The following is a 27866-nucleotide window of genomic DNA, read 5'->3' on the forward strand; positions in this document are numbered from 1 at the left end:
ATTCAGATGTTACATGAGAGAATCTGGTGAGAAATGAATGCCTGAATTCATAACAGAAAACGTAAACAGTAAGGAAATGTTTTTCAACCCTTCATGTATATCTTACAAGATGTCAGGCAAAAGCCGACTTTCTCTCTGCAATTGGATTAATAGCTCTTCATCAGCCTTCGATGAACTCTGACCCTCCTATTTATTCGCCATCTGAAGCAAGTTAAAACAAATACCTTTACCAAGTAAAGAAGCTAGAAAGTAATATTTGTGAACTGATTTGTGTCAGAATTCAAGTCTGTACCAATGAGATAACAATAAATCTATGTACTATTGAGGACAACCACCCAGCATGTTGGCACTGTTAATAGAAGCTGTTTTCACACTTACTCTGATCCTTACTTGGGAAAACTTCAGGTTCAACTATGGCTTCTCAAGGCCAGAGAGACGATCAAAGTCCGGGAGTTGAGGTGAAAGCTCCACATTTTTTCAAGATAATTCTAGCTGATTCTCTACGACATGGGAAGCTTGTAAGCATATTCATTTCTATTAATCTGATTCAAGAATTTGTCACTGCTGTTTTGTGAAAAATAATCAAATAAAGAACTGTTTCTTTTGGTTTGGCTGTAAGATGCTGAACACACGGAGAACAGAGCGAGTCTAAAGCCATTAGGTTCTTAAACTTCGAAAGTTAATAAACTGTCATAACAACTAGTACTGGCTGAACTTACTCTAAACTATTTCCTGTTTACTACAAAATAAACAAGGAAAATCCTTTTATTTGCTTCAGTTCAGTTTGTAACTTCAGAGTAGTTCAGTTTGTTGGCCTCTAAAGAAACAAAGTGTTTTCTATCAAGTGACAGTAAAAGTAAGAAAGTCTCAAGTGTCAACCCAAATTTAAGGGATTCAAATGCATGACAAGAACTGTGTGTACGTGTTTGATGTGTTCTGCTGCATTTTTTTATTTATTGTAAACTTAACCATAGATTCTTTACAGATGATTCCGAGAAGGTTTGTAAGGAAACATGGAGAAGGGTTGTCAAACCTAGCATTTCTTAATCTTCCAAATGGTGCAGAATGGAAATTAGAATTGACGAGATGTGATGGTGAACTCTGGTTACAGAAGGGTTGGCAAGAGTTCTTGGAGTATTACTCTGTGAAGCCGGGACACTTTCTAGTTTTCAGATATGAAGGAAATTCTCGCTTTCATGTACTCATATTTGATATGAGCGCAACAGAGGTAGATTATCCCACCCACAGCTCCCAAGTTAAGGGGAAAAATTTCGGTGAAAAACTCCAAGTTTCACCAAAGGAAGAAACTGAAAATGATAGTTCTGTGGAGATATTAGATAGCTTTAGAACATACAAAAGAAGGGAGAAGTTGCCATGCGATCCAAGGCCTCAAAAGATGAAGAGAACGAATCCAAGTGCTAAAACTAAGAAAATCTCCAATCTACCAAAATGGGTTCCTCATTCTACACCAAACCGCACTCAATCTGAAGAGGTAAAGCCTAAGAAGCTAACAGCACAAGGAAATCTGCATCCGACCAAGCAAGAGTTTGAAGGTCTGGAATCTTATATAATATTACAGTTAATTTGATTTCACTGATCTTCGGGTTAGAGTTTTTAATTATGTCACCTTATCATTTGATTGTCAACAAAAGGTCATGTTGAAGGCATTTCTACCAACGAAGTTGGATGTCCAAAGTCGGAGGTTCTTACAAGGACTCGACCATTGACTTTGATTGAAAAAGCTAGAGCTCTTAAGAAAGCAAGTGGATTCAAACGCGAAAACCCATATTTTATGGTTGTCATGCAACCATCATATGTGCAATTTGGATGGTGTTTGGTAAGCTTTAAATTTGAAACCCACTTCATCATCACAAGTTCTAGCACCTTCAATTTGCAGATGATTTACTATTAAAAGATAGAACAAATTTGTGAAGAGATGCTTTGTTTCTGAACAACACCGCAAATCTTTTCAGTTCTGTACTAAATTACGAGGATTTTATTAACCTTTCTAAGTTTTCTTCTTCTTACTCTCAGAATATACCATCAAAATTTGCAAAGACATATTTGAATAAGATGCTTGGTGATGTGGTCCTTCGGGTTTCAGATGGCAGAAACTGGTTTGTTAAGTACAGTGCAGGCAAAATTTTATGTTGGAAGCAATTCTCACTGGACAATAATCTGAAAGTAGGTGACGTTTGTGCGTTTGAACTGATTAAGGGCATTAAAGTTTCTTTCAAAGTTGTAATTTTCCGTGCAAATGAAGAACAATGCCCTCTATTGCCAGGTAAGAACTTGTTTAGAGCACGATTGTATCTGGAGAACATCAGATATAAAGGGAAACATGTTTTCACCTACTTTCACGCAAAGGTTAATTTGAAGGCAAAAGATCTTGATTATGTTTTGCGTATGTTCTGTAGGCAGTTCATATCTGCTGATTCAAGTTTTTTCCTCTATGTTGATCTTGGACAGGGGGACTTTATTTTTCTTCTAAAGGAGAAGGTGGAAGCATGCCTAAATCTCCCATCATGTGCTTTCAATCTCATATTTTTAGGAGTAAAAAAGGGACAGCTACTGAAAAAGCTAGGGCTCTTGAGAGAGCTATTGCTTTCAATTCTCAAAATCCATTTTTTATGGTCTCCATGGGCACACTATACGCCTACGGCAGAAGCAACTTGGTAAGCTTTCCGTTCAAAGCATGTTGGAGCATCGCAACCTTAGTCAACTTCAATTGCAGATAACATGCGCATTAATTACATATTGAATAGATTTCAATTAGTTGAAGATGTTTCTTTCCTAATTGTTTTTTCCTTTACTGATCAACCCTTCAGCATATACCATGCAAGTTTGCAGAGAAATATTTGAGTGATCAGAAGCCTGGCAATGTCATCCTCCTGGTTTCAGGTGGGAAAACTTGGCCTGTCCGATACATTTCTAGAGATTTTGGCAGTCATAGAAATACTGAACTCTCTATCGGTTGGAGAGCATTTGCCCGGGATAATAAATTGGAAGAAGGTGATGTTTGTGTATTTGAGTTGATGAAGGGCATTGGAGTTACAAATAGCCATCAATCTCTTGGTAAGAGATCTGAGTGTACCAGCATCAGTAAACAGCAAATACTCAAGTATATCAAGCAAATTAAGCCAATTTTGAATACTATGATCTGTGAAAAGACAGTGTTCTGTGTTGTGTTTTACTCAGTCTTTCATCTTAGAGTGCACAAAAGAGTGTTTTTATCATAATTGAGTGGGGATTTATGCTGATGGTACTTTTGAACATCTGTTTTTTGTGCAGACTGTAGCAGAAAGAGTTTTCAAGAGTAGTGATGCTTGAGCAGGTTGGGGATAAATCGTGGGTAGTGAAATTCTTGAGTTACAACCACAAGTTAAGTAGATGTTTTTGTCTTTTTGTATGCTGAAAAGTCCCCATTTTGAGATGCCTCAGTCAAGTTGTCATGTTTAATTTAGAAAATTAGTGAATTTGTTGTTTTCTGATGTGTAATTCTCGTTTTAGGATACTTAATTTATGTTTAATGCTGTTTGTAAAAAAAAAATGTCTTTAAGTTCTTGTTTGAAGTTGAGCATTTCAAGTGGCAAAATACATAAAGTGTGTCCTACAATATTTCTTTCAATTAAATGCATGCTTGTTGTATATCACCACCAATCAGCTTCTCAGATCAATCTGGACGATTCTGTGCAAAAACGCCCCGTTTTGACACGCTAGTTTTTCCACTCACTTCAAGTGCTTGTTTTTGCTTTGACTCAGTCCAACAAGTCCAGCCCATCATTGACTAAAGTAAAAATATAAAATAAAATATCTTAATGTTTGAAAGCCGCATAATCTCTTTAAAAATATAAAATAATCTAAAACTCACATGAAAATAGAAATATTTTTTTAAAAGAGATGATATTACAGTGAACCATAAATGGTGCATCCATAAATAGCAACAACGCTTGTTATGTTATCATTGGTATGAATCCTCACACCAAATCCATGGGACGTGCATAAACTTATTGTGATCCACATTGCAAAATAAACATACTGCTGCAACTTTTTTGCCTTTAAATCCATTCTGAGCCATTAGATTTCAACGTTCAGATCAAGTAGAAAATACATACATACAAAAGAAAGAGCCCAAAACAACAATGGCGATCTCTCCAAACAGTAAAAACACACACACGCACACTTTCTAGCGTTTCCATAAGCTTACTGTTCTCTTATAGTTGAGAGGTTCGAGGCTTTGTTATTCGTAGATTCATTAAAAATCTGTTCTTTTTTTTTTATTGAAATAAGGCGTTATGATCTTAAAGATGTTAACTTGGGAAAATTCAAGTCTAGTTTGGAATTGTATTGATTACTCTTTTTTCACACAATTACAGTGACAGTGTATGTTCATGGAACACAATCACTCAAAAGTGCAGGCGCTAGCGCAAAAGCTTCTGTTTCATATACTCTGACTCGGAGCTGTTGGAAGTTCAACCATGACTTCCCAAGGCCGGAGAGAAGAGCACAGTCCAGTGAAATCTCCACATTTCTTCAAGATAATTCTCCCCGACTCTCTGCGAGATGGGAAGCTGGTAAGCATATTCATTCATCTCTCTCTTATTTGAGAATTTAACACCACTCTTTTTTCTGCCTTTTGCAAAACTAATCAGATAAAAAACAATTTGTTTGAATCCTACTGAATGATAGTTTGCTTTAAGTAATTGGTTTTTCCGGGACTCTATTTTTGCTCGTTTTAAAACTTCCGGTCTTATTTGATGCCTTAATGCATGATACTGGCATTATCAAAGACCCACATCAGAAAAACCAAAATGGGCAAAATAAGGAAGCCTCGGATTTTTCAACTGAGAACGAAGTACTTTATGCAGTTATCTTGAATGGGCAGGGCTGTCCCGTGCATTGCATTGCACGGTCTTTCTAGGTCATGTCAAAGGTAAACGCTTTCATAGCAGCAAATGATTCAACTTAGACTGATATCTTTTGTTTGGAGTCTTTGGACCACCGGAACAGAAAAACCTTCAATTTGCTTCAATTTGGTTCGGGACTTTTAAGAGGACTTCAGTATCTATAATTCTGACTAAATTTATTTCGACCAGAAGCAATTTTAATCAGGAAGCCCCTTCCTCGAGGTTTCCGTGTTTTTGTAGGCCTCTTGAGAGAATATTTTAAGGGTCTTATTTGAACAATAAGAACAGTGTGTTATGTATGTGTGTTTTTAACTGTACTAAAATTTCTGGTTTTTATGTAAACTGAACTGTAGATTCTTTACAGAGGATTCCAACAAGGTTTATAAGGAGATATGGAGAAAGCCTGTCAAACCTAGCATTGATTAAGCTTCCAAATGGCGCAGAATGGAAACTAGAGTTGGCGAAATGTGATGGTGAGGTTTGGTTAAAGAAGGGCTGGCGAGAATTCGTGGAGTATAGTTCTCTAAAGCTGGGGCACTTCCTGGTTTTCAGATATGAAGGAAAGTCTCACTTTTGTGTTCTTGTGTTTGATGAGAGTGCAACAGAAATAGATTATCCATTTAATAGCTCCCCTGGTGAGGACCTGAAAATTCATGAAAAGCTTCCAGTTTCTAGGATGGAAGAAATGGAGAGTGACAGTTCTGTTGAAATATTGGATGACTTTCCAGCATACCCAAAAGCAAGGGAGAAATCACCATTGTCATGTCCTCGTCCTCACAAGATGATGAGGACAAATTCAAGTGCTCAGATTGGGAGTACTGCCAATCTTTCAAGGTTGGTTCCTCACTCTACAAAAAATAAATCGAAAGAGGCAAACCTCAAGAAATCAAAAGGGCAAGCGAAATTTCATTCCACCATGCTGGAATTTGAAGGTGTGGAATCTTTAGGTTTCTGTTTATACTATTTCTTTGGGTCAAAGTTTCTAATACTGTCTCATTATTATTTGATTGTAAACAAAAGGTGTTGAAGGTACCAACAAGAAATCCCCAAAATCTGAGGTTCTTAGAAGGATTCCAAATGTGACTGCTGATGAAAAAGCCAAAGATCTTCAGAAAGCAAGAGGCGTTAAACCTGAAAATCCTCATTTCGATGTTGTCATGCAAGCCTCATATGTTCGTTTTGGGTGCATGGTAAGCTTTAATTTAAAGCGTACTGGATCATCATGATTTGTAAGAAGTTCAAATTGCAGATGATATACTATAGAAGAGAAAACAAAATTTGTGCAGAGATGCTTTCTTTCAGAACAGCATTGTATATATTTTCAGTTCTATCTTTGACTAAACCTGGAAAGTTTTCTACGTTCTTTGTTTTTTTTTCCCTCTTTCTTCAGAGTATACCATCATGCTTTGCAAAGAGACATTTAAATAAGAAATTGGATGATATCATCCTTTGGCTTTCAGATGGGAGAAGATGGTCTGTTAGGTACAAGTTCAACAGGCGTGCTGCATGCCAATTTGGAGGTGGTTGGAAGGAATTTGTACAAGACAATAATCTGGATGTAGGTGACGTTTGTTCATTTGAACTTATTAAGGGAATTAAAATTTCTTTCCAAGTGGTGATTTTCCGTGCCACTGAAGAACATTTTCCAAAATTGCCAAGTGAGGAAGCTGCTCTTTCTTTTTTAAATAAATTATTAACCAATTTTGTCTGCCGAGCTTCATTTATATTCTTTGTTTTTCCCTGTTTTCCGAATGGAAGAAATGGAGAGTGACAGTTCTGTCAAAATCTTGGATGACTTTCCAGCATACCCAAAAGCAAGGGAGAAATCACCATTGTCATGTCCTCGTCCTCACAAGATGATGAGGACACATTCAAGTGCTCAGATTGGGAGTACTGCCAATCTTTCAAGGTTGGTTCCTCACTCTACTAAAAATAAATCGAAAGAGGCAAACCTCAAGAAATCAAAAGGGCAAGCGAAATTTCATTCCACCACGCAGGAATTTGAAGGTGTGGAATCTTTAGGTTTCTGTTTATATTATTTCTTTGGGTCAAAGTTTCTAATATTGTCTCATTATTATTTGATTGTAAACAAAAGGTGTTGAAGGTACCACCAAGCAATCCCCAAAATCGGAGGTTCTTAGAAGGATTCCAAAAATGACTGCTGATGAAAAAGCCAAAGATCTTCAGAAAGCAAGAGGCATTAAACCTGAAAATCCTCATTTCGATGTTGTCATGCAAGCCTCATATGTTCGTTTTGGACGCGTGGTAAGCTTTTAATTTAAAGCCTACTTGATCATCATGATTTGTAAGAAGTTCAAATTGCAGATGATATACTATAGAAGAGAAAACAAAATTTGTGCAGCGATGCTTTCTTTCAGAACAGCATTGTATATATTTTCAGTTCTATCTTGACTAAACCTGGAAAGTTTTCTACCTTTTTTGGTTTTTTTTTTTTTCCCTCTTTCTTCAGAGTATACCATCAGGCTTTGCAAAGAGACATTTAAATAAGAAATTGGATGATATCATCCTTTGGCTTTCAGATGGGAGAAGATGGTCTGTTAGGTACAAGTTCAACAGGCGTGCTGCATGCCAATTTGGAGGTGGTTGGAAGGAATTTGTACAAGACAATAATCTGGATGTAGGTGACGTTTGTTCATTTGAACTTATTAAGGGAATTAAAATTTCTTTCCAAGTGGTGATTTTCCGTGCCACTGAAGAACATTGCCCAAAATTGCCAAGTGAGGAAGCTGCTCTTTCTTTTTTAAATAAATTATTAACCAATTTTGTCTGCCGAGCTTCATATATATTCTTTGTTTTTCCCTGTTTTCCGAATGGAAGAATCTGAGAGTGATAGTTCTGTCAAAATCTTGGATGACTTTCCAGCATACCCAAAAATGAGGGAGAAATCACTGCTATCATGTCCTCGGCCTCACAAGATGATGAGGATGAATCCAAGTGCTAAGACTGGGAATACTCTGTCAAGGTTGGTCCCTCATTGTACACAAAATCAATGCAAAGAGGCAAAGCTTGACAAGTTTAAAGGACAATCAAATTTGCATTCTACCAAACAAGATTTTGAAGGTGTGAAACTTTTTATGTTTCTGTTTATGTTGTTTGTTTCTTTTGGCTAAAGTTTTTACCGCTATCTCATTATCATTTGCTTGTTGATTAAAGGTGTAGAAGGCGTCTCTGCCACTAGTCGATGCCCAGAATCTGAGGTTCCTAGAAGGACTCAAACGGTCAATGAAAAATCTAGTGCTCTTCAGAAAGCAAGTGGCTTTAAACCTGAAAATCCTTATTTCTTGGTTGTCATGCAGCCATCATATTTGCGTTGCGCATTAAAATCGGTAAGCTTTTAAGAAATTTTGAATCAAAATAATTAAATCCTAGAGAATTTTACTTCTAAAAACAAATTCCAGGGGAATCTCAAAATCAAATCAGCAATTGATTATATGCAATTATAAACATAATAGTACTAATTATCTGAATTTGGCAAAGGCAAATTCAAACGGTTGATATGTAAAGAGAGTATCTGCGACCATGATACTCAAAAGAATCCCCTCTTTAAATATTTATACAGAAGCTTGTGAGAAGTATGGTGCTGTTGTAAGGTTAAGCACATTCTCTCTGCTACATTTGAAGCACTTATATGAAAGATATCCTTTGGCTTTCCCTAGGAGACCATCCATTGGACCACAAGCAAGAGACTTGTTACTTGATATAGAAAGTAAAGCAATAAAGTGTTACCTTGAACAAAAATACCAGTGCTGTGATGTATAAAACATAGAAAGAGGAAAGGCTAAAACATGATAAGCAAAAACACATCTTCAGCTATATCTCTTATGATGCATGTGAAGGTTCAATATATAGATCATTTGTCTAGTGAATAGTACCAACTCAAAATCGGGATTTATATAAAAGAATTTTAATCAGTGATTAGTGGAAGATTTATGCTGACAGTAACATCGAATATCTCTCCTGTGCAGGCTGTACTAAGGAGCTTTCTCAACATTAAAAGTGGACAGAGAGTGATGCTTCAGGTTGGGGAAAAATCATGGCCAGTGAAGTTTAATAGCTATCCACATTTGTCATACGCTGTCTTGTCTGCTGGTTGGCGTACCTTTGTGAAGGCTAACAGTCTGCAAGTGGGAGATGTTTGTGTCTTTGAGCTGATTAAGAGTGATGATGTTATGCTGAAAGTCTCCATTTTTAGATGCCCCAGTAATCCTTTTGGGGGCTTATACTGATTCGTGGTAGTTATTTTCAGACCTCTTCTTCTGCTTTTTAGTGTAGATAGTTATCTTGTTGTCTGTTGTTTCAAGGGCTCGTGGCCCTCCCAACCCGAGACTTCTATTATCTGTCACTAGTTAAAACTTAAACCAATTAAGTTCTTTTCCAAAATGATTTTTCTTAAGGTAGATTGGGTATCTTTTGGACTGTAATTCCATAGTTTTTGGAAGAATTTTAACAGATTTGGAATTGATGAGTGCCTTGCGTGACCACTGCAATGCCAGGCTTGTTGCCCTTCTCAGAACACAACATTATTTGGAATTAATGCATACTTCTTTTAGAAATCTCTGGTTTCATAATAAGAAAGCATAAACATGCAGGGCCTGATGTTTTGGAGCTCAGAAGGTAGGGGAAGAAATTAGTTGGGTCTGCCGTGTGTCATTATCCAGCAGAGTCCTTATCTGTATTTGCTAATCATTCGGAACACTCGCTAGTTATAAAATTTGGCGGACAAGCAGATCAGCTGAGTACCCAACACATTCCTTTTTCTAGAGTAATTCTACTCTTAGGCCGGTCTAGATGCATACACCACATGCTAATGATGATGTGGCAAACTGGTTTATTTTAAACAGTCTAATGCTTGAGAATCGAGTTCCCTCTCTGCCCTCCCCCCTCCCTCTTTTGCTCTCCCCCCTCCGTGCCGAATCTTTCTTATCTCCCCTCCCTCTGCATGGTAACATTCTCAATTTCTCAGACTTAAAACTTTAGAGGAAATAATAACAACAAAAAAATTTGGATCTTGGATACACTACACAAGACTGCAATATCAGAAAGCAACAAATTTCAGTAAACAAGCAATATCAAGTCAAAAATGTCGATTTCTCTCTATTAAAGTTGCCTCAGCGAAAGCTTTTCTCTTTTTTTTTTTTTGTTTTGTTTTAGCAACACCGTCATTGGAACTCTTTTTTCAGAGTTAGTAGTTGCTACCTAACTCATCATCTCCATTATCCTTTTTTCACTGATCAAGCACTGCACTGCACTGCTCCTGTGCATTGCATTTGCATGTGTATTTGTGCTCATGCGACTCAGATTGACAAAGCATCACCTTTTTAATTTAATTTTTTTCACTTAACTCTATTTGTACTCATGCGACTCAAGCATCAACTTTCTTCAACTCAGATTGTAAAGAAATGTGGGTGTTTTTTGCGTTTTACTGAAATTTTTTTGAGAGAGAGATTGCCATAGAGAGAGAAGCTGGGTATAAAATAAGACCTTTATACCAGAGCAGCATAACAGCTTGTCGAATCTAAGTTTCTTTGGTCAATCGGAGTTGTCGGCGGTGAAAGGCTGTGGCAGACGTATTGCAACACGGGCGGAGGGGCGAATCGTGGAGGGAGAAATGGGGAGGAAAAATTCGAATTAGTGATTTGGAAAAAATGTGGAAAACATTGGGAGTAGAGAAAACTAATTGTTTTACTGTAGAAAATAAAATAAAATAAGTCAACTCATTGGTGTGTGGTGTAGGAGACTTTTAAGGGCTTAAGAGTAGAATTACTCCTTTTTCTAATCTTCTGATAAATACAGCAGCACGAAAGTCTCCAAAATAGGCTAACCAAAATTCACCAGACCCAGTTGGATTATAAAGCCGATTGGAATATGCAGAAAACATCCAATCTCTCAATATTCGTAGCATTATCACACTATAACAAACGTAACACCTGACCATTGACACCACAATCAAGTCTAGGAAATTATAGCTTAAATTTTTTATTTTTTTTGGGTATCTGATCAGAACGCAAAGGACGAAATATAATAAAAAGTTTGCTGTTCATGATTACCATGAAAGTTCCGTCTCGATGGCTTCTTGGCACTTTGAGTGCAGGCGAGGATGTATTGTGTGTGTGTGTGTGTGTGTATATATATATATATATGTGCATGATGCAATGAATTACACATTTATAACATATATATATTGGCGGATGCCATTATTAATTCATGCTAATTAGATTAAAATATTTTCTTGCAAACCGATAATGCAAGCTTTATAATATTAATATATATATATATATATATATATTAATCTGTTCTAAGATCACACATAATTGAATAATTATGTCACATGATAATCCAAAAAGGAAAACACAAGAGTACGTCATAGAAATTAAGAAAGATCTTGTAGCTAGTTTGTACGTCTCCCTTTCCCAAAAATATAAGCTTGTTTTATTCGATTTGTTTTTATATATTCTCCTATATTTTCCTATTCACTAATACAATAATATAACAAGTTGATATGATCCTAAAAGAAAGGAGCCCTTTTCGGTATCCCCTTCCTACTTCTTTTGCGAAAAGATTTAGGAGGTTCAACAACGGGTACTATCATTTTCTCTTGGTCTCTACTTTCTGGGCAAAATTGGAGAACAGTACTTCCATTAGCTGTCACTACTTGCGAGATCATCAATACCTCATGAGTTCTTGCACATCCATCTGCCACCTTGGTTAAATCTTGCATCATACTTTTGGCCTGCAATAAAGAATTATTTACGTCAATGAGATTACAAAAGCAAGCAAATCTTCCTTGGAAATTTCAGTTTAAAAATATATAACAAAAAAATTAGTAAAAAATAATTAAAAAGTGATGATCTTATGTACGTACTTTGCATGCGAGTGAACAAAATCTGAAAGAATTTCTTTTCTTGCACGAAGCAGACTTGGATGACTTGATCTGGAATTCGTAGCTACATACTTCGCACTTGTGAGCAGCGTTAGCGCGCATGACTTGCATTTGGTTCTTTTTTCTTGGACGAAGAAAGACTACAGGGTAAGAATTAATGCTATAAGGATGGATCTCGGAGATTTCAAATAATAAACCAATGTCTTGAATCCGAAGAACAGCTTGATGCGAAGCTTTGTAGACCTAAAAGAGTACAAAAACCATAAAGAATTTAATTACAAAGGCCGAAGAGGCGAGAAAACCATATATTTGATGACAAAATTAAAAAGGAACTTAAATTTAATTACCTGTTGAACTACGTGATCTGCATGCATGATGCCGCACTGAGTTTTGCAACTTTTACAGAACACTTTGCCATCACAATCCAAGCAGAATAAAGTATATTCTTCATCTTTGTGTTCTTTGCATGGGTTGTGAAAGTTGGCATCCAATATAGATGTTAACCACTGTGGAACTTGGGCTGCCATAATCGCCTATGATATATATGGATGCTTCTCCCTCAAAAGTGGGCCCTGCGCGCTAATACCAAAAGCTAGATCTCTTTGCGTTGATGTAAAAGTTTGTTAGCTAGGATTAGATAATTATAACCTATTTAAATTATTAGATAAATATAATTTATCTTTATTTTTATCAATGAATATTTAAATTTAAAGATAAATAGCTAAATATTTATCTTTATCTTTATCTATAAATATTTGAATTCTAAGATAAGTGGTTGAATAGATTAAGATTCAAAAGACTTTTGATCAAGATTAAATGTTCGAAAAGATAGGAGATATTAAATGATTTGGAAAGAAGATTCAAAAAGAAGATATCAAGCAGAAATAATTTTAAATTATCAAAAAGTTATCCAGAACAAAAGCTGAACATAAATCAGTTACTGCAGAGAAGAGTTATCGCGACATATTAGCAATTCGTCAGGAGACGTCTTCGCGATATATTCTATCCGTCAGCAGAATCCTATTGAAACTCCAGATAGTTTATTTAAGAGATTCTACTGGTTAAGATGGCTAGAGATTTTGATCTATATATTTTCTAGATCACTTTCTATTACATTGTTTAGTGAGAAAATTTTTTAGTGAATTTTTATATTTGTGATCTCTCTTTGAGTGTGATCGTGCTTCCAATGTGGAAGATTGTATGATTGGACTACAACCCCTATATTTATAGTATAGCTCTATATTAATTTTCTTTAATTTGGGTTAAATGGATTTCACTGAAAATGTTGAGGTATTTTCAATAATTAATTCACAAATCTTGCTGATTTATTTTTTCTTTTATGGGGCCTGTTAATTAGAACGTTCCTGCAGTGAGATTTATAATGATAGTTGACTACAAGTGGGTCTATACACTTTTTTAGAGCCAATGTTAATTACTGGAGGGTAGATAGAGGATAATGTTGTGTTCGGGATAAAATAAGCACGTGTTCAAGCTCATGAGAGGATAAAGATCGTGACCATGGCAAGGAAGTAGAATACAACGTGTCAAGAGATAAAAGAATACAGCTGGTGGCCTTACAATTAAGTGAAGTGAAAGAAAGTGGAATGCATCTAAACATGTGGGATAAAGCGTAAAGTTAAGGAGAAAACTTCAATGGTAATAAATGAGAGAGATAAAAGGGTATCCTCTGCACAAAGGTCAAAGGTATCTTCTTCGTCCTCCCAAAAACTTTTCACCATTATACTGACAGAACCGCTTTGAAGTGATTGGGCTGTTTTTAAGAAAATATCAGCCATTAATTATAAGCCACCACATTAACAATTTTACATAATTAACACGAGGAACATCATATTTCCAAACGCTCCAGTCGAACGGCCCTGTCAAAACACCTCTTGAAACTCAACCTAGTCGAAGGAACGCCCCCTTTACAAACTTCAGATTAGTTGAACGCCCCAGTTCAATGCCGTCAACCAGTCAACGTCGAATGGCCTAGTCCAGCGCCCTCAGTCGAACGCTCCAATGCCATCGAATGCCCCAACAGTTTCGTCGACCACCAGTTTCGACGCCACCATTTCCGTCGCACCCACTATCTTTGCCGCGCCCAGCATCTTTGTCACCCACCATCTGCCCACAATCTCTTTCGCCCATACAGCATCAAAAGAACTTTGCTAGTAGTTGGAGATATTTGGTTTGCATTCTGTTGATTCTTTGAAGATCCATTTATGACACTTATCAGATGCAACTTTCCCCATCAACCTGTTGGAATCAATATCTCACCCAATCAAGCCCCATATGATAGGGAGACTCTTCACCTTTACATCTCTCTACTTTCCATGTTACCTCAAGATTTTGGTTAAGAGAGAGAGACAGAAGAGAGAGGGAGGGAGGATCGAAACCACAACACAAACACCTAACCAGTACCCACCCTTCTCCATAATTATATAACTGAATGGACATCTTGCTGAAGGATCTCCTGACAGGATCTTCGCCACCATCAATCTCTTCCAAACAATCGCCAACTCTTCCTCGACAAAACCCATCTTCCCACATCAACATTCTTCACAAGGTTTTGACAGAAAAAAATTACATCCATTTGAAATCACTGAAGAACATATTGTGCAAATGAAAACTTACTAAATAACTATCAATAATTATCAATCACAAAAACTAAAATACAAAGAAAATAAACATCTTTCAATTTCACTCTTTTTTCCACTCTTTTCTTGCAAGGAAGACAATAATGCTCTGCCTCGTTGTTGAGCAAAGGAAACAAAGAATGCAAATTATACCGCGAAGTTGAACATAGTGCTTGAAAATATTACTCTGTTTACTAAATCCTCTGCTTTCTCAGCAACCAAACTGAGAGGTGAAGGCAAACCATTACCCCCCTCTGACTCTTCTGCGATAAAAAAAAAGAGACATCGATGTTGAAAGCTTCGACACTAGAGGCTTCGACGGGTTTGAGAGAAGGAGATGGGGTTTGAGCGAAGGAGGCTTCTACCATGCAATCCCATATGTTTTTTAATGGACCGCCTACGTGGCGATCACTTATTAGTGGCCTGTTTTTTATAATAAAATGGACGTATCGGTTCTACGTTATTCTCATCTTTTGAGGGTGAAATATATTGTTTTTGCCTATGTGGTGATTTTATAGTCTCTTATATACTCATTTTGCTTTTTGTTTTTGTCTATTATTTAATATTAAATTTATAAAAATAAATTCTTTAACCAAATTTTGAGTCACTGCTGCTGAAGTTACCCAAAGTGAGGCGCGAGAGAAACGTGTGAGGCACTGAGTCCGAGGACAAAGAGTTTGTAGTTTGTACGAAAACTTCCTTTTCAATCTGATTCTGAATGATATCATTGGGTGGAACTAGAAAACACAGATCATGCAGCGAGCTGGGACTTCATGTTACCACAAGCTGAGTTTGCTTTCAATAACTCTGTTGAAAATTGAAAATTATTAGATATTGTTAGAAATTAAAAATTGAGATAAAAGTTGAAAATTGAAAAAGATATTGTTAGAATATCATTTTTTTAATATTATTATTATTATTTTGGGATTTGAAAAAGTTGAATTGTTTATTATATTGTGTTAGAATTTGAAAAATTTGTAATGATTAGATAAGATGAGTTAAGATGAGTTGAGATGGGTTTGAGATCCAAATCTACATGCTGGTCGTGACAACTAACAAAAGCCAATTTCAAAATAGGGGAGCTTAAAGTTTTTGCTGAAGCCGGAGTGCGATGAATATGGCAATCATCTAATTTATTTGTGATAATTTATGGTGATGATCTCAAAAAGTCACATTCTCATCTTCCTAAGAATAAGACAACCATGAGAAGAACCATATGAAAGTCAAAGATCACTCTAAATTTACATGTTCACTCAAACCCCTTCCTGCTCTGCCATATGAGCTGTAATGGACCACTTTCCTCTAATTGTTGTTCACTGAGTCTGAGCTCAAGCCTAGCTAGTTTGTATCTTTTGTAACCACCAAAAGATACCAATTGTTAATGAGCAAAAGACCTGTAGTGCTCCTCAAGCGGGTGGCCTATTATCAGCCATATGCACCTCCTAGGCAGACGCAACTCACCTAAGAAAAATCGGGTGCCATGGCTAACAAGTACAATGGATCGGTACTTTCTTGGTGGAGCAAACTTATCCTAATGAACCATGATGGATCGGTACCAGTGAGTGGAGAAGCCGAGAGCTGAGACGCCGATTGATGCGAATGAGATTCATATTATGAGTAAGGGAAGGATGCGCAACTATATCACCTATGCCACGAGCTTGCTTCAAGAGGAAAACGGTTCAAGTGAAATTGTATTCAAGGCATTGGGAAGAGCTATCAACAAGACGGTGACAATTGTGGAGTTAATTAATAGAAGAATTGTTGGCCTTCATCAAAATACTTCAATTGGATCCACCGATATAACTGATACATGGGAGCCCCTGGAGGAAGGCCTCCTTCCATTGGAAACCACAAGACATGTGTCAATGATAACAATGAGGCTACGTTTGGATGTTGAACTGAGTTAAGTTTAGTTAAGATGATAAAATATTGTTAGAATATTAATTTTTTAATATTATTATTATTTTAAAATTTTGAAAAAGTTAAATTATTTATTATATTTTGTGCTGAAATTTGAAAAGGTTGTAATGATGAGTTAATATGAGTTGAGAGGAGTTTAGGATCCAAACATACCCTAACCCTTTCAAAGAAGGAACTGAATACATCCTTTGTTGGGTACTAGCCTCCATTACCCACAGAGCAGGTGAAGCCATCTACAGAGGAAGGGCAAAAGCTAGAGGGAATGGTTTTGTGGCAGCTGATTATGAGGATGGAGGTTGGGATCGCGGTCGAGGCAATGCAAGGGGTAGGGGTTGTGGAAGAGGACGTGGTTTCTGTGGCCGTGGAAGGGGATGGTATAGTGAACCTCAAGTTGACACACAGCAAGAGGGAGGATACCATCGAGAAGCACCTGTCCAAGGCCGTGGACGAGGCCGTGTGAGGGGAAATCGTGGAAGGGGCTGTCGCTTTAGATCCAATGGATTGAAGATTGAGTGGGCTTCCACAGACATGACGGAAATGACTCGAGTTATGGAACTTTCCGATCTATGTTTCATTCTCTCTTGTTAGTACCATTTATGGTCCCGGGCTAGTACTTATTGTAGGTCATATTCATATGGTAGTGCTGTAGACTTACAAGTTTGGAATTGCTCCCAAATGAGGCAAACCCGTTTTGTGGGTGACATGCTTGGATAGTTGTACTTTTCCATTTTGACTGAGCCGCATTCTTTTATTTTTGTTTGGAGAGTTTTTGGTGTAAAAATAAAATAAAATAGTACGGATCAGCTTTAGCAATCGGTCATGGAATTGCCGTAGTTCTGATTTTAACAGGTTGAACTTGAATATAGGCCAGTTACAAGTGGTGGGGTTAGGTTGAGTCGTCATATGCTGGCAACAAGCACGCATTTTCTTCGTAATAGAAAAAAATAACAATAAATAAATAAAATTTGCTCGAGTGCGGTCAACATGTCAACGGACATTTTATTTTTCTTATTTGAGAAAATGGCAACAATATATGATCTCAGAAGTCGGCTATTCTCTTATCTTCCAAAGAAATGACAAACATCATAAGAAAACAACATTATAATCAATGAGGATATCTAAAGTTGCTTAATTCGACAAAACCTGTCGTGTTAGTGAGACTCTCAGCCCTAACAATGGATCCTCTACTCCAATTCCTATTGACTCTGTTCTCTTGCCTCTTTGCTTTGCTAGTATGTATCTGTTTTCAGTACTTGAGAAGCCAAATTATTCGTGAGAAAAAGACCTGTACAGCACCTCAAGCTGGTGGCGCTTGGCCTATTATAGGCCATATGCACCTACTCGGCGGCCGGCAACTGACCCACAAAACACTGGGTGCCATGGCTGACAAATACGGACCAGTTTTTACTATCAGGTTGGGTTCTCACAGAGTTTTGGTTCTGAATAGTTGGGAAATGGCCAGAGAGTGTTTCACTGTCCATGACAAGGTTTTCTCCACCAGACCGAGCATTGCAGCCTCAAAGTTGTTGGGATATGACTATGCTATGTTTGGGTTTGCTCCATACGGATCATACTGGCGTGAGATGCGCAAGATAGCTACAACTGAGCTTTTGTCGAATCATCGGCTTGATATGCCGAAGCATGTACGAGCTTCAGAGGTGGGAACTGCGATCAAGGAATTGTACCAGTTCTGGGTTAGCAAAGGCAGTGCAGAAAGAGGAGTTCTTGTGGACATGAAGCAATGGTTTGGGGATTTGACACAGAATCTTACTTTAAGAATCGTTGCAGGTAAGCGATACTTCGGAACCAATGCTGATTTTGATGAAGATGAGGCACGTCGCTTTCAGAAAGTGATGAGGGAATTTTTTCATCTGTTTGGTGTGTTTGTGTTGTCTGATGCAATACCGTTTCTGGGGTGGTTGGATTTAAATAGATATGAGAAAAGGATGAAGAGAACTGCAAAACAATTGGACGCTCTAGTTGGAGGGTGGCTGGAGGAGCATAAACAGAAGAAGTTGTCAGATGGGAAGAGAAGAGAAGAGCAGGATTTTATGGATGTGATGCTCAACACCCTCGAAGATGCCCAGATTTCAGGATTTGATGCTGACACCATCAACAAGGCTACTTCCCTGGTAAGTTCTTCGTGACTTTCATCTCTTTCACGAGTCCCAAGGTAAAAACTTGCCGGGTGATGGCTAAACCAACCAAAACAAAGAAGAATAGAGAAACAGAGTAAGAAATCCTGAAAAATATGAACAGGATTCAATACTCAATTGATCAAATAAAAAAAAAAAAAAAATTTCGCCGCATAATGTTTTCACTTTCAAGGCTATATCAAGGAATCCTTAGGGACTGGCTCAACTGTTAAGGGCTTTGTTCTTGGGGATATGCCCCAAGTTTAAGGTTTGGATCCTTGATCCTTGATACCCCAAAAAAAAAAAAAATCATCAGAAAAAGGTTGGGAGGATTTATTGTTGAGTCATGAGATATTATTTTGGCAGAATCTATTCTTAGCAGGAAGTGACACTACAATGGTCACTCTCACATGGGCTCTGTCTTTACTACTCAACAATAGCGATGCACTAAAGAAGGCCTGTGAGGAGCTAGACAAAAACGTTGGCAAGGATAGACATGTCGAAGAATCCGACATAAAAGACTTGGTCTATCTCCAAGCCATTGTCAAGGAAACACTGCGCCTATACCCACCTAGTCCGATCATTGGTCTTCGTGCTGCCATGGAAGACTGCACCCTCTCAGCCGGCTATGGCATTCCGGCCGACACACGGTTAATGGTGAATGCCTGGAAAATTCACCGAGACGAGAACATTTGGCCCAACCCTCACGAATTCAGACCAGAGAGATTCTTGACTACTCACAGGGACATGGACCTGAGAGGTCAGAATTTTGAGCTCATTCCTTTCGGTTCAGGAAGGCGATCTTGTCCAGGGATTTCCCTAGCTCTTCAAGTGGTGCATTTGACGCTCGCTAGCTTCTTACACAGTTTCAACATTTCTAAGCCATCCAATGAAGATGTGGATATGACAGAGAGCGTTGGCTTGACAAACTTGAAGGCAACCCCACTTGAAGTTCTCCTCTCTCCACGTCTTAATTCTCATCTCTTTGCGTAAAAATGCTACTCTTTTATCTTAAACTTTGTCATCTTCCATCACATTTATTGATATGATGTAATATTAATAACAATCAATTAAATGTATTGTATCAACAAAAGCATGACCGTATATCGATAATAAAAATTTAGTTTAGCATGAACAACAGTAATTGTTTAAGTTTTTTTTTTTTTTTAACGTGTATTTGTGGTCACCAATAATATTTGATGAGTGCATCTCTTTCTCGTTTGAATATAGGAACGATTTCATCTCATCTCATCTCATCATTATAATTTTTTTAAATTTTCATATAAAATATAATAAACAATCTAATTTTTTTAAATTTTAAAATAATAATAATATAAAAATAATAATATTTTATTTAATTTTTATTTAAAATCATCTCATTTTATCTCACTATCCAAAACAAATTGTTACCGCGTTGGTCTATGCCAAAGTCGAAAGCTTCATCCTCAGAAGCACAAACCAACGTAGATAGGCATGCATCAGGTTTAATGATTTCCCTGCTGCTACTATTTGTATACATAAGACCTAAGTCCCACATTGGGAAATAGCCCACGTAGAATGGGACCAATGGATAGGTTGTATAGGTAATCAGTGAGTCCCACATTGGTTATTTACTAGGTAAAACTGGGCTTTATAAGAGTTTCCAGGAAAGTTTTAATCGGACTAGTCTTTTTGAGTTATAGCGCTGATGTGGCTTTTGCTTTTCTCGGGTTGTTTATGGTAATGCCAAAAGAGAAAATATAATAAAGAGAAATTTTAAGTGAGGACTGCATGTACAGGTACATGTTTAAATGAGAGAAAATATTATTTTAAAAGAGATAATTTTGTAATTTTATAAAATTTTAAAGTTAAAATAACTTAGACCTGCACATGCAGTGTCCAAGTAAGAATTGTAACTAGCATTGTTCATAAATAAATGTATGGAGTGAGGGGTGAATCGGTCTGTGTCTTTCCTTGCAAGGATCAGTAGGTAGGACTTCGTAAATTCTTGATCAGCTTTTAATAAATTTGTTTATTATCTACTGCAGGGACCAGAGAACCATTCTTAACTACTACATTGAATTACCTACTACTACAATTGCTCGCACACATACATCGAAAATGCAACCAAATAATTCGACCTCTTCAAATAATGGAACGGTGCATGCAGTACTTTCATTATTCCACAAATATATATTGAGCTGTATTACATTGACCATTGACCCAGCTCTCTCTCTCTCTCTCTCTCTCTCTCTGAAGAAATTAATTTTTTTTTTCTTTATTAGATGTAAACTCAGGCAATGTGAACCTACTCCATCTCTTTAAATTAATATATAGATCATACGAGGATAAGAATTTTGTGTTAAATCGTCAATTACTACATATATACGTGGGAAATTTGAAAAATACTTGAAGATAACATCGTTTTGTATATATGTTGTCCCTTTTGTCTCGTTGATGCAAATAGAGAGCACGGCTCCCAAGCAAAAACTATTCCTTAAATCGTGGGAGATGAGGACGTATTCAGTTACTAGAATCTTTATCCATTCTTATCTTTTTATTTCAAACTTTTGTTGCTAAGTTGATTAATTCTTTCTTAATTTATTTCCGTGAGACTCGGTTGCTTTATTAGCAATCCATTCCTAGTTTATTTCTTGATCTATAGTACATGTAATCCTTTAAATATGGAAATTTAGAAAAGAAAGGCAGTTGCCGAATTTTCTTAGATGATTTTCAAATTTGAGAATGAAGAGATTTCTTTCCTCAAGGAACTCAGTGTTTCATGCCTGTAACTCGTAGTGGTAATTCTTCCAATATGTCGAATAACCAAAATCCAAACACTGATCTACCCCAGCTACAAGTGCAGATCACCCAACTCGCATCTGTTCTGGAACAGATCAATCAAAGGTTGGATACGATGGAGGAATGTCGAACTCGAGATGAGTTTGGACCTCGCAATAGGAGAAGGCGTAGACCTCCTCCGGAAGATGAAGTAGATGGTAATGAAGGGAACGAAGACGATGAAGAATACAGGGAGAGGAACATGGGACTTGGTGGTCATGAAGTTCGCTTTGGGCAGAATGGCCGTGAATTTCCCAGGGGACGAGGAGGACGTGGCTTTGACCGTCACTATCTTGATGAACTAGCCAAGGGAACGAAGGTAGATGCCCCAGATTTTTTTGGGAAGCTGGATCCCAATGCTTTCGAAGATTGGTTGATGGCCATTGAGGATTATTTTGATTGGTTCTCTGTGTCCGAGGATAGAAAAGTCCGTTATGTCCGTTTGAAATTAAAAGGCCATGCACGAGCTTGGTGGGGTAGTGTGGAAGAGCAACTACGTCGTACTCAACGTGCGCCAGTGTCTAATTGGGAAGAAATGAAGGAGCGGCTGAAAGAGAAATATCTGCCTATTGACTACGAGCAAGTCATGTTTGAAGAGATGCTACAACTGAGGCAAGGAACATTGACTGTCGACCAGTATACAGATCATTTCCATGAACTGAACGTTCGCAGCAAGGTGGTGAAAAACGAGTAACAAACGCTAGCTCGTTACTGTACGGGCTTACGTAATGAGCTGCGAAAAGAGATGCTGATAGCACGACTCCTAAATGTTGATGAAGTTTATCAATTGGCTTTACGAGTTGAAAAGCAACTGGGATTCTTCAATGGTAGACGCATGTCATCTACGGATCCCAGGTAGGAACGCGCACCAACACAACAATTCCAGAAACCACCTCTGCCCACTAACCAAGGTAGACACGCCGTGATGGGTGACCAAAGAGGAAAGACCAAGCTAACGGGCGATGGACCACAATGCTATAAGTGCAAGGGGTTTGGACATTTTGCTGTGGTATGCTCTACGAAGAAAAAAAATTGGCCTTTGTGTGTGGAAAAGAACTTAGGATGGTTGATGCAAATGAGAAAGTTGAAGAAGAAGAATATGAAGAAAGTGATGGTGAAGATGTAGAACACTTGGAAGCAACTGATCTGCCCAGTTGTGTGATCTACCAAGTTTTGACTGGCACTAAGAAGAAGTTCCAAGGTTGTGGTTTTGATTGGAGGCGCACCAACATTTTCCATACCCGTATGGAGCATAGTGGTCGTGCGTTAAATGTTATCATTGACAATGGGAGTGGAATGAATGTAATCTCTAATGATGCAGTAGAGCGGTTGGGTTTGACAATTGAAAAACACCCCACCCCGTATCGAGTAAGCTGGGTTAATGAAGATAACCCCATCTTGGTAAAACATTGTTGCTTGGTGAAATTTGCACTGGGAAGAAACTACACGGATGAGGCCTGGTGTGATGTGGTCCCTATGACCGTTTGTCATTTATTATTGGGTCGACCTTGGCTCTATGACAGAAAGATGATGTATGATGGGTATGCCAATTCTTACTCTTTTCAATTTAATGGCAAGAAATTCGTTTTAGACCCTTTGCAGATTTCTGAGTTTGAGACACAACCGAAACAAACAAAAAAAGAAGAGGCTGTTCCAGTGCTAACCATTCGGCAGTTTACTCAAGCTCTAAAAGGAGAACAATTAGTGCTGTTGGTAGTGAACCGATAGGCTAAACAAGGTGATGGCATTATCCCCAACGAATTTACGAAGATGCTAGGGAAGTTCCATGACATCATGCTAGATGAAATGCCGAGACAGCTACCACCATTGCGAGAGGTGCAACATGCCATTGATCTACTTCCAGTTTCTTCCTTGCCCAACCTACCACACTACCGTATGAGTCCCACAGAAAATGAAGAACTAAATCGACAAATTCAGCAATTACTTGATAGTGGATTCATCCGAGAAAGTCTTAGTCCGTGCGCCGTACCAGTTCTACTTACACCCAAGAAATATAATACTTGGAGGATGTGCGTCGATAGCCGCGCGATTAACAAAATAACGGTGAAGTACCGATTTCCTATTCCCCAACTTGACAACATGTTAGATTTATTGAGTGGAGCATCTATCTTTACAAAAATTGATCTTCGTAGCGGGTATCATCAAATTCGAATCCGTCCCGGAGGTGAGTGGAAGACAGCTTTCAAAACAAAAGATGGCTTATTTGAGTGGTTGGTCATGCCTTTCGGACTAACCAACGCGCCAAGCACATTTATGCGTGTCATGACGCAAGCACTCAAACCTTTCTTAGACAAATTCGTAGTTGTCTATTTTGATGACATTTTGATTTTTAGCCATTGTTTGCAGGATCATTTAGACCATGTGCAGCAAGTTCTGGAAACACTAAAAAGAGAATAGCTCTTTGTAAACCATGGCAAGTGTTCTTTTATGAAGAAACGAGTGAATTTCTTGGGGTTTATTATTTCAGACCAAGGGGTAGAAGCCGATCCTGCCAAGGTTCAAGCAATTAAAAGTTGGCCTGCTCCTCGTAATTTTTTTGAAGTGCGCAACTTTCATGGGCTGGCAACATTCTATCGGCATTTTATACGGAACTTCAGCACCATGCGGCGAGCTGGGACTTCGTGTTACCACAAGCTGAGTTTGCTTTCAATAACTCTGTTAATCGCTCTACTGGTTGCACACCATTTGCAGTGGTATATGGTTTTCACCCTAACACTACACTGGACCTCTACTCTCTAACTTTGCCTTCTAGACCCAGTGAAGCAGCGTTGGATTTCTCTAGTTACATGAAGGATATCTATGACGAAGTCAAGCGGCGTCTGACTCTCAGCACGGAAGCATATTCTACCTTTGCGAATACCAGGCGGAAGCTTCGACAGACAATTTTAGGTTGGCGACATGGTTCTTATACGATTAAAACCTGAACGTTTTCCTCCTGGAAGCTTCAACAAGCTACATGCTCGTCGGGCATGACCGTTTAAGGTGATTAAGAAGTTGGGTCCTAACGCCTACGTCATTGAATTACCTGCTGACTACGGAATCAGTAATGTTTTCAACATTGAAGACCTCACTCAATTTCATGATTCAGAGGAACCAGTGCCAGCAGCCTCGAATCTATTTAACCAACAAGATGAAGTTATTCGTGTTCTAGAGCATATAGCCCCAAGAGATGAAATTGCATCGATACTCGATCACCAGTTTATTACTATGCGGCGTGGAGGTTATTACAAATTTTTAGTACGATGGAAAAATCGTCCCCAGTCTGATTTCGTTTGGCTACAAGTTTTGGAACTCAATCGACTTCACCCAGATTTATTTGCTGCCTATGTTCTTCAAAACTTGCCAGAGTCAAGTTCTTCTGAGTGGTCGGCAATTGATGCAAATAGAGAGCACGGGTCCCAAGCGAAAACTACTCCTTAAATCGTGGGAGATGAGGACGTATTCAGTTACTAGAATCTTTATCCATTCTTATCTTTTTATTTCAAACTTTTGTTGCTAAGTTGATTAATTCTTTCTTAATTTATTTCCGTAAGACTCGATTGCTTTATTGGAAATCCCTTCCTAGTTTATTTCCTGATCTATAGCACATGTAATCCTTTAAATATGGAAACTTAGAAAAAGAAAGGCAGTTGCCGAATTTTCTTAGATGATTTTCAAATTTGAGAATGAAGATATTTTATTAACAGAGAGACTGTTTGAATTTTTTTTCTCCTCTAGGACGTCAACGCGAGGTTGGCTCTTGAGGCTTGCACCACTTGTATATACAAGTATACTCCATACATTGATGGTTGTCGGGGGAATTCGGGAAGTTGTGGCGAGGGTGGGGTCATACGAGATTCTACTGGTAGTTTGATAGTTACTTTCTCAGAATCCTATGATTTTGGAACCAATAATGAATCTGAGCTAAGAGCCTTGTCTACCGGCGTGGGAATGTGTAAAGCATTGGGTTTCCGTAACGTTGAGATAGAAAGTGACTCTGCAGTGGTGGTCAATTGGGTGATGAGAAGCAGTTGCACAGTATGGTATTTGTGGGATTTTTGGGAGGCTTTACAGGAGTCGCTCACAGGTATTAATTTTAAAGTTTCGCATCAATCAGGCAGTGGATTTTCTAGCAAGAGAAGGGGAAAGTGGCATCAATATCAGCTACTTAGGAAATTCTTCTCTTCCACTCAAGCTGAAGGGAGTGATTCAATTGGATAAGATCGGGCTACCGTATGTTAGGCGTTAATGTTTTAGATTGGAGGATAATGGTTTTATGGTTTTGGTGGGTTTTTGTGGTTTTTTGGTTTGTTATTTGGGAAGGGTTTGTTTTGTAAGTATTTTTGTTTTGGAAGTGCAGGGTATTCCTATTCCATAAGTGAGGGTTTTTTTAATAAAACTGGGTAGAGGTCACTCTTGGACATGTGATCTCGATTTTTTTTTTTCTTTTTTTAAAAAAAGTATACTCCATACATATATATATATATATACCCATTTTTGTGATATAAAATTAATTAACAAGCTATGAATACGATAATAATGTCATGAGTTTTGATCAGCTTAGTCAAGGTCTTGTTTGCATTCAAAACTCATATCAACTTATCTTAACTCATCTCATCTCATCATTACAATTTTATCAAATTTTCACACAAAATATAATAAATAATTCAATTTTTATTCTACTATTCACAAATAATCTCAACCCATTTTAACTCATCTTTGAGTCCAAACCACTCCCCACGTATGCCTTTGAAATATTGATATGCCTTTCCCACTTTAATATATAACTAGTAAGGGCAACGTGCGCTGCACGTTTGCCCAGTTGATAAATGTAAATATATATATATATATATATATATATATAATATAAAATAGTAAATGAGAAGGTGAAAAAAAAAACTTAAACAAAAATTGAACAAAATATACAAAGTGAAGAAAGAAGTATAGACTTTACATATAATTTAGTGTCTTAATTATTTAAGTATATAACAGTGAGAAGTTTAAGAAGAAAAGATTTTGAGTGCTTATTAGGTAGTTTGATTTATAGGATGAGCGGAAAGTACGATAAGTTTATTCTAACGTAGTTGTCCATGTTGATTCATTTCTACCCACTGAAAGTACATAATCAATTCATTTTTCTGAAACTGTAATTGCAATATTTGCTAAATATAGTAGGTGCTCCTGTAATAATGAAAAAATATAAAGACATAATGCATTAAACATTCTACCTCGTCTGTGTGTTCAAAGAGATCAACAGTTGTACGATTCAATATTTCTTTTGCTATCAGTCTGAAAACAACAACTGCTACACATCCAGTATCTTCATCTACTTCTATATAGACTCGACAAATAAAATTAATGAGAATATTAGTAATTGCATAATTTTAACAATTATTATGTTATATTTAACATGTTAGGAATGATCATTTAAAAAAATGAGATAAAATGATTTATCGTGGCTATGAGATGCCCATGTTTTTGCAATTATAGCACACAAATTTTTCGTTGTAGTCATATCCGATAGCTTTATTACAATTTGCACGGGATATATAGTGGAACTTCAAAGTAAATGAGATGTTGCCGATCTGGGCTGTGGAAGGCTTCTGGTGTCCCTACAAATTGATTGTGTGCATCGGTGGCTTACTGTGTATCTTAAATTTCAGACGCAGGTGGTCTTGTGAGTTCTCACTTTTATATCAAAACTCCATTCTCTCCTGAATCATGCGTACTTTATTTATTTATTTACCTACACAAGTAAATTTATCAATTATCACTATCATACTCCCTGCTAAAAAAAAATTATCACTATCACTCAAAAATCAGATAATTCAATAAAAAAATGAATTGTTGTTGATTTTTTGTCCCTCCCTCTCTCTTCAATGTTTGCGTGCTACAAAATTAGAAATAAAATTTCATTATTTCATGGACTTTAATCTAATATTTTAATATGTCTAATTTATTTTAGGGTATTTATTGTATTATTTGGTATATTTTTCATTTCTTGCAATAAATAATTGCTTAAAGTAGGTGGGATTGTGCCGTAGAAATGATAGCTCTTGAGAAATAAGACAACCACATAGAAAATGTTTTTAAAAATAAATTTATAAATTTATATAATAAGTTAAATTTATTATTTAAAAATAAAAATATATATTTATAAATCATTTAGAAATACTTGCCCTCAGCTTGTTAGGATGTTATTTAAGTTAATTATTTTGTCACTTGGTGAGGTTTGTACTTCTATTGTATGAAATTATTAATCATCAAATACAATTACAAGATATCTATATTACATTTTTCTTTTATTTTCTCTTTTAAAAAATGTAAAATTACAATAGTTTCTAGTATACGTTGAAATGAATTAAGTGCAAGAAATAATTAATGTGGGCATGCATCGATTACGTTAAATTAAAAACAAAGTCAAGAATATAAGATTTGGAGTAGATATTTAAAATAAAATAAAAAATAAAAAACGAAGTTGATTCCAAAAGCTTTAAATCTTAGACTCGACATTTCGATAAAATGGGGAACAAAAAAATGAACCCAA

At 37.1% G+C, this 27866-nt stretch overlaps 3 protein-coding genes across 3 annotated transcripts; 2 read left to right on the forward strand and 1 right to left on the reverse strand.

The window, feature by feature from the left end:
- Positions 1-400: 400 nt before the first annotated feature.
- LOC108995281 lies at positions 401-9417 on the forward strand. Its single transcript, XM_018970816.2, has 16 exons — positions 401-518; positions 986-1553; positions 1653-1837; positions 2035-2284; positions 2470-2675; positions 2829-3075; positions 4377-4574; positions 5261-5839; positions 5928-6097; positions 6298-6565; positions 6666-6914; positions 7003-7172; positions 7378-7645; positions 7746-7988; positions 8082-8254; positions 8894-9417. The coding sequence occupies exons 1-16, from the start codon at positions 414-416 to the stop codon at positions 9152-9154; spliced, it is 4140 nt and encodes a 1379-aa protein (XP_018826361.2). The 5' UTR covers positions 401-413; the 3' UTR covers positions 9155-9417.
- A 2016-nt stretch (positions 9418-11433) lies between these two features.
- Positions 11434-12335, reverse strand: LOC108995282 (uncharacterized protein At3g50808-like). Its single transcript, XM_018970817.1, has 3 exons — positions 12156-12335; positions 11881-12051; positions 11434-11658 (listed from the first exon to the last, which is right to left on the reverse strand). Exons 1-3 carry the CDS (start codon positions 12333-12335, stop codon positions 11434-11436), a joined length of 576 nt encoding a protein of 191 aa, XP_018826362.1.
- A 5012-nt stretch (positions 12336-17347) lies between these two features.
- On the forward strand, positions 17348-19608 carry LOC108995267 (cytochrome P450 CYP82D47-like). Its single transcript, XM_018970801.2, has 2 exons — positions 17348-18496; positions 18866-19608. Exons 1-2 carry the CDS (start codon positions 17540-17542, stop codon positions 19490-19492), a joined length of 1584 nt encoding a protein of 527 aa, XP_018826346.2. The 5' UTR covers positions 17348-17539; the 3' UTR covers positions 19493-19608.
- Positions 19609-27866: the final 8258 nt, after the last annotated feature.

The sequence above is a fragment of the Juglans regia genome, chromosome 7, assembly GCF_001411555.2.
Source record: "Juglans regia cultivar Chandler chromosome 7, Walnut 2.0, whole genome shotgun sequence".
NCBI lineage: Eukaryota > Viridiplantae > Streptophyta > Magnoliopsida > Fagales > Juglandaceae > Juglans > Juglans regia.

Coding starts and splice junctions, on each gene's coding strand:
- LOC108995267 (XM_018970801.2), top strand. CDS start 17,540: ATGGATCCTCTACTCCAATTCCTATTGACTCTGTTCTCTTGCCTCTTT. Junction 18,497..18,865: donor TCAACAAGGCTACTTCCCTG/GTAAGTTCTTCG, acceptor TTATTTTGGCAG/AATCTATTCTTAGCAGGAAG.
- LOC108995281 (XM_018970816.2), top strand. CDS start 414: ATGGCTTCTCAAGGCCAGAGAGACGATCAAAGTCCGGGAGTTGAGGTG. Junction 6,566..6,665: donor ACATTTTCCAAAATTGCCAA/GTGAGGAAGCTG, acceptor TCCGAATGGAAG/AAATGGAGAGTGACAGTTCT. Junction 7,646..7,745: donor ACATTGCCCAAAATTGCCAA/GTGAGGAAGCTG, acceptor TCCGAATGGAAG/AATCTGAGAGTGATAGTTCT.
- LOC108995282 (XM_018970817.1), bottom strand. CDS start 12,335: ATGGCAGCCCAAGTTCCACAGTGGTTAACATCTATATTGGATGCCAAC. Junction 12,052..12,155: donor CAGATCACGTAGTTCAACAG/GTAATTAAATTT, acceptor GTACTCTTTTAG/GTCTACAAAGCTTCGCATCA. Junction 11,659..11,880: donor ACGCTGCTCACAAGTGCGAA/GTATGTAGCTAC, acceptor TCTTTATTGCAG/GCCAAAAGTATGATGCAAGA.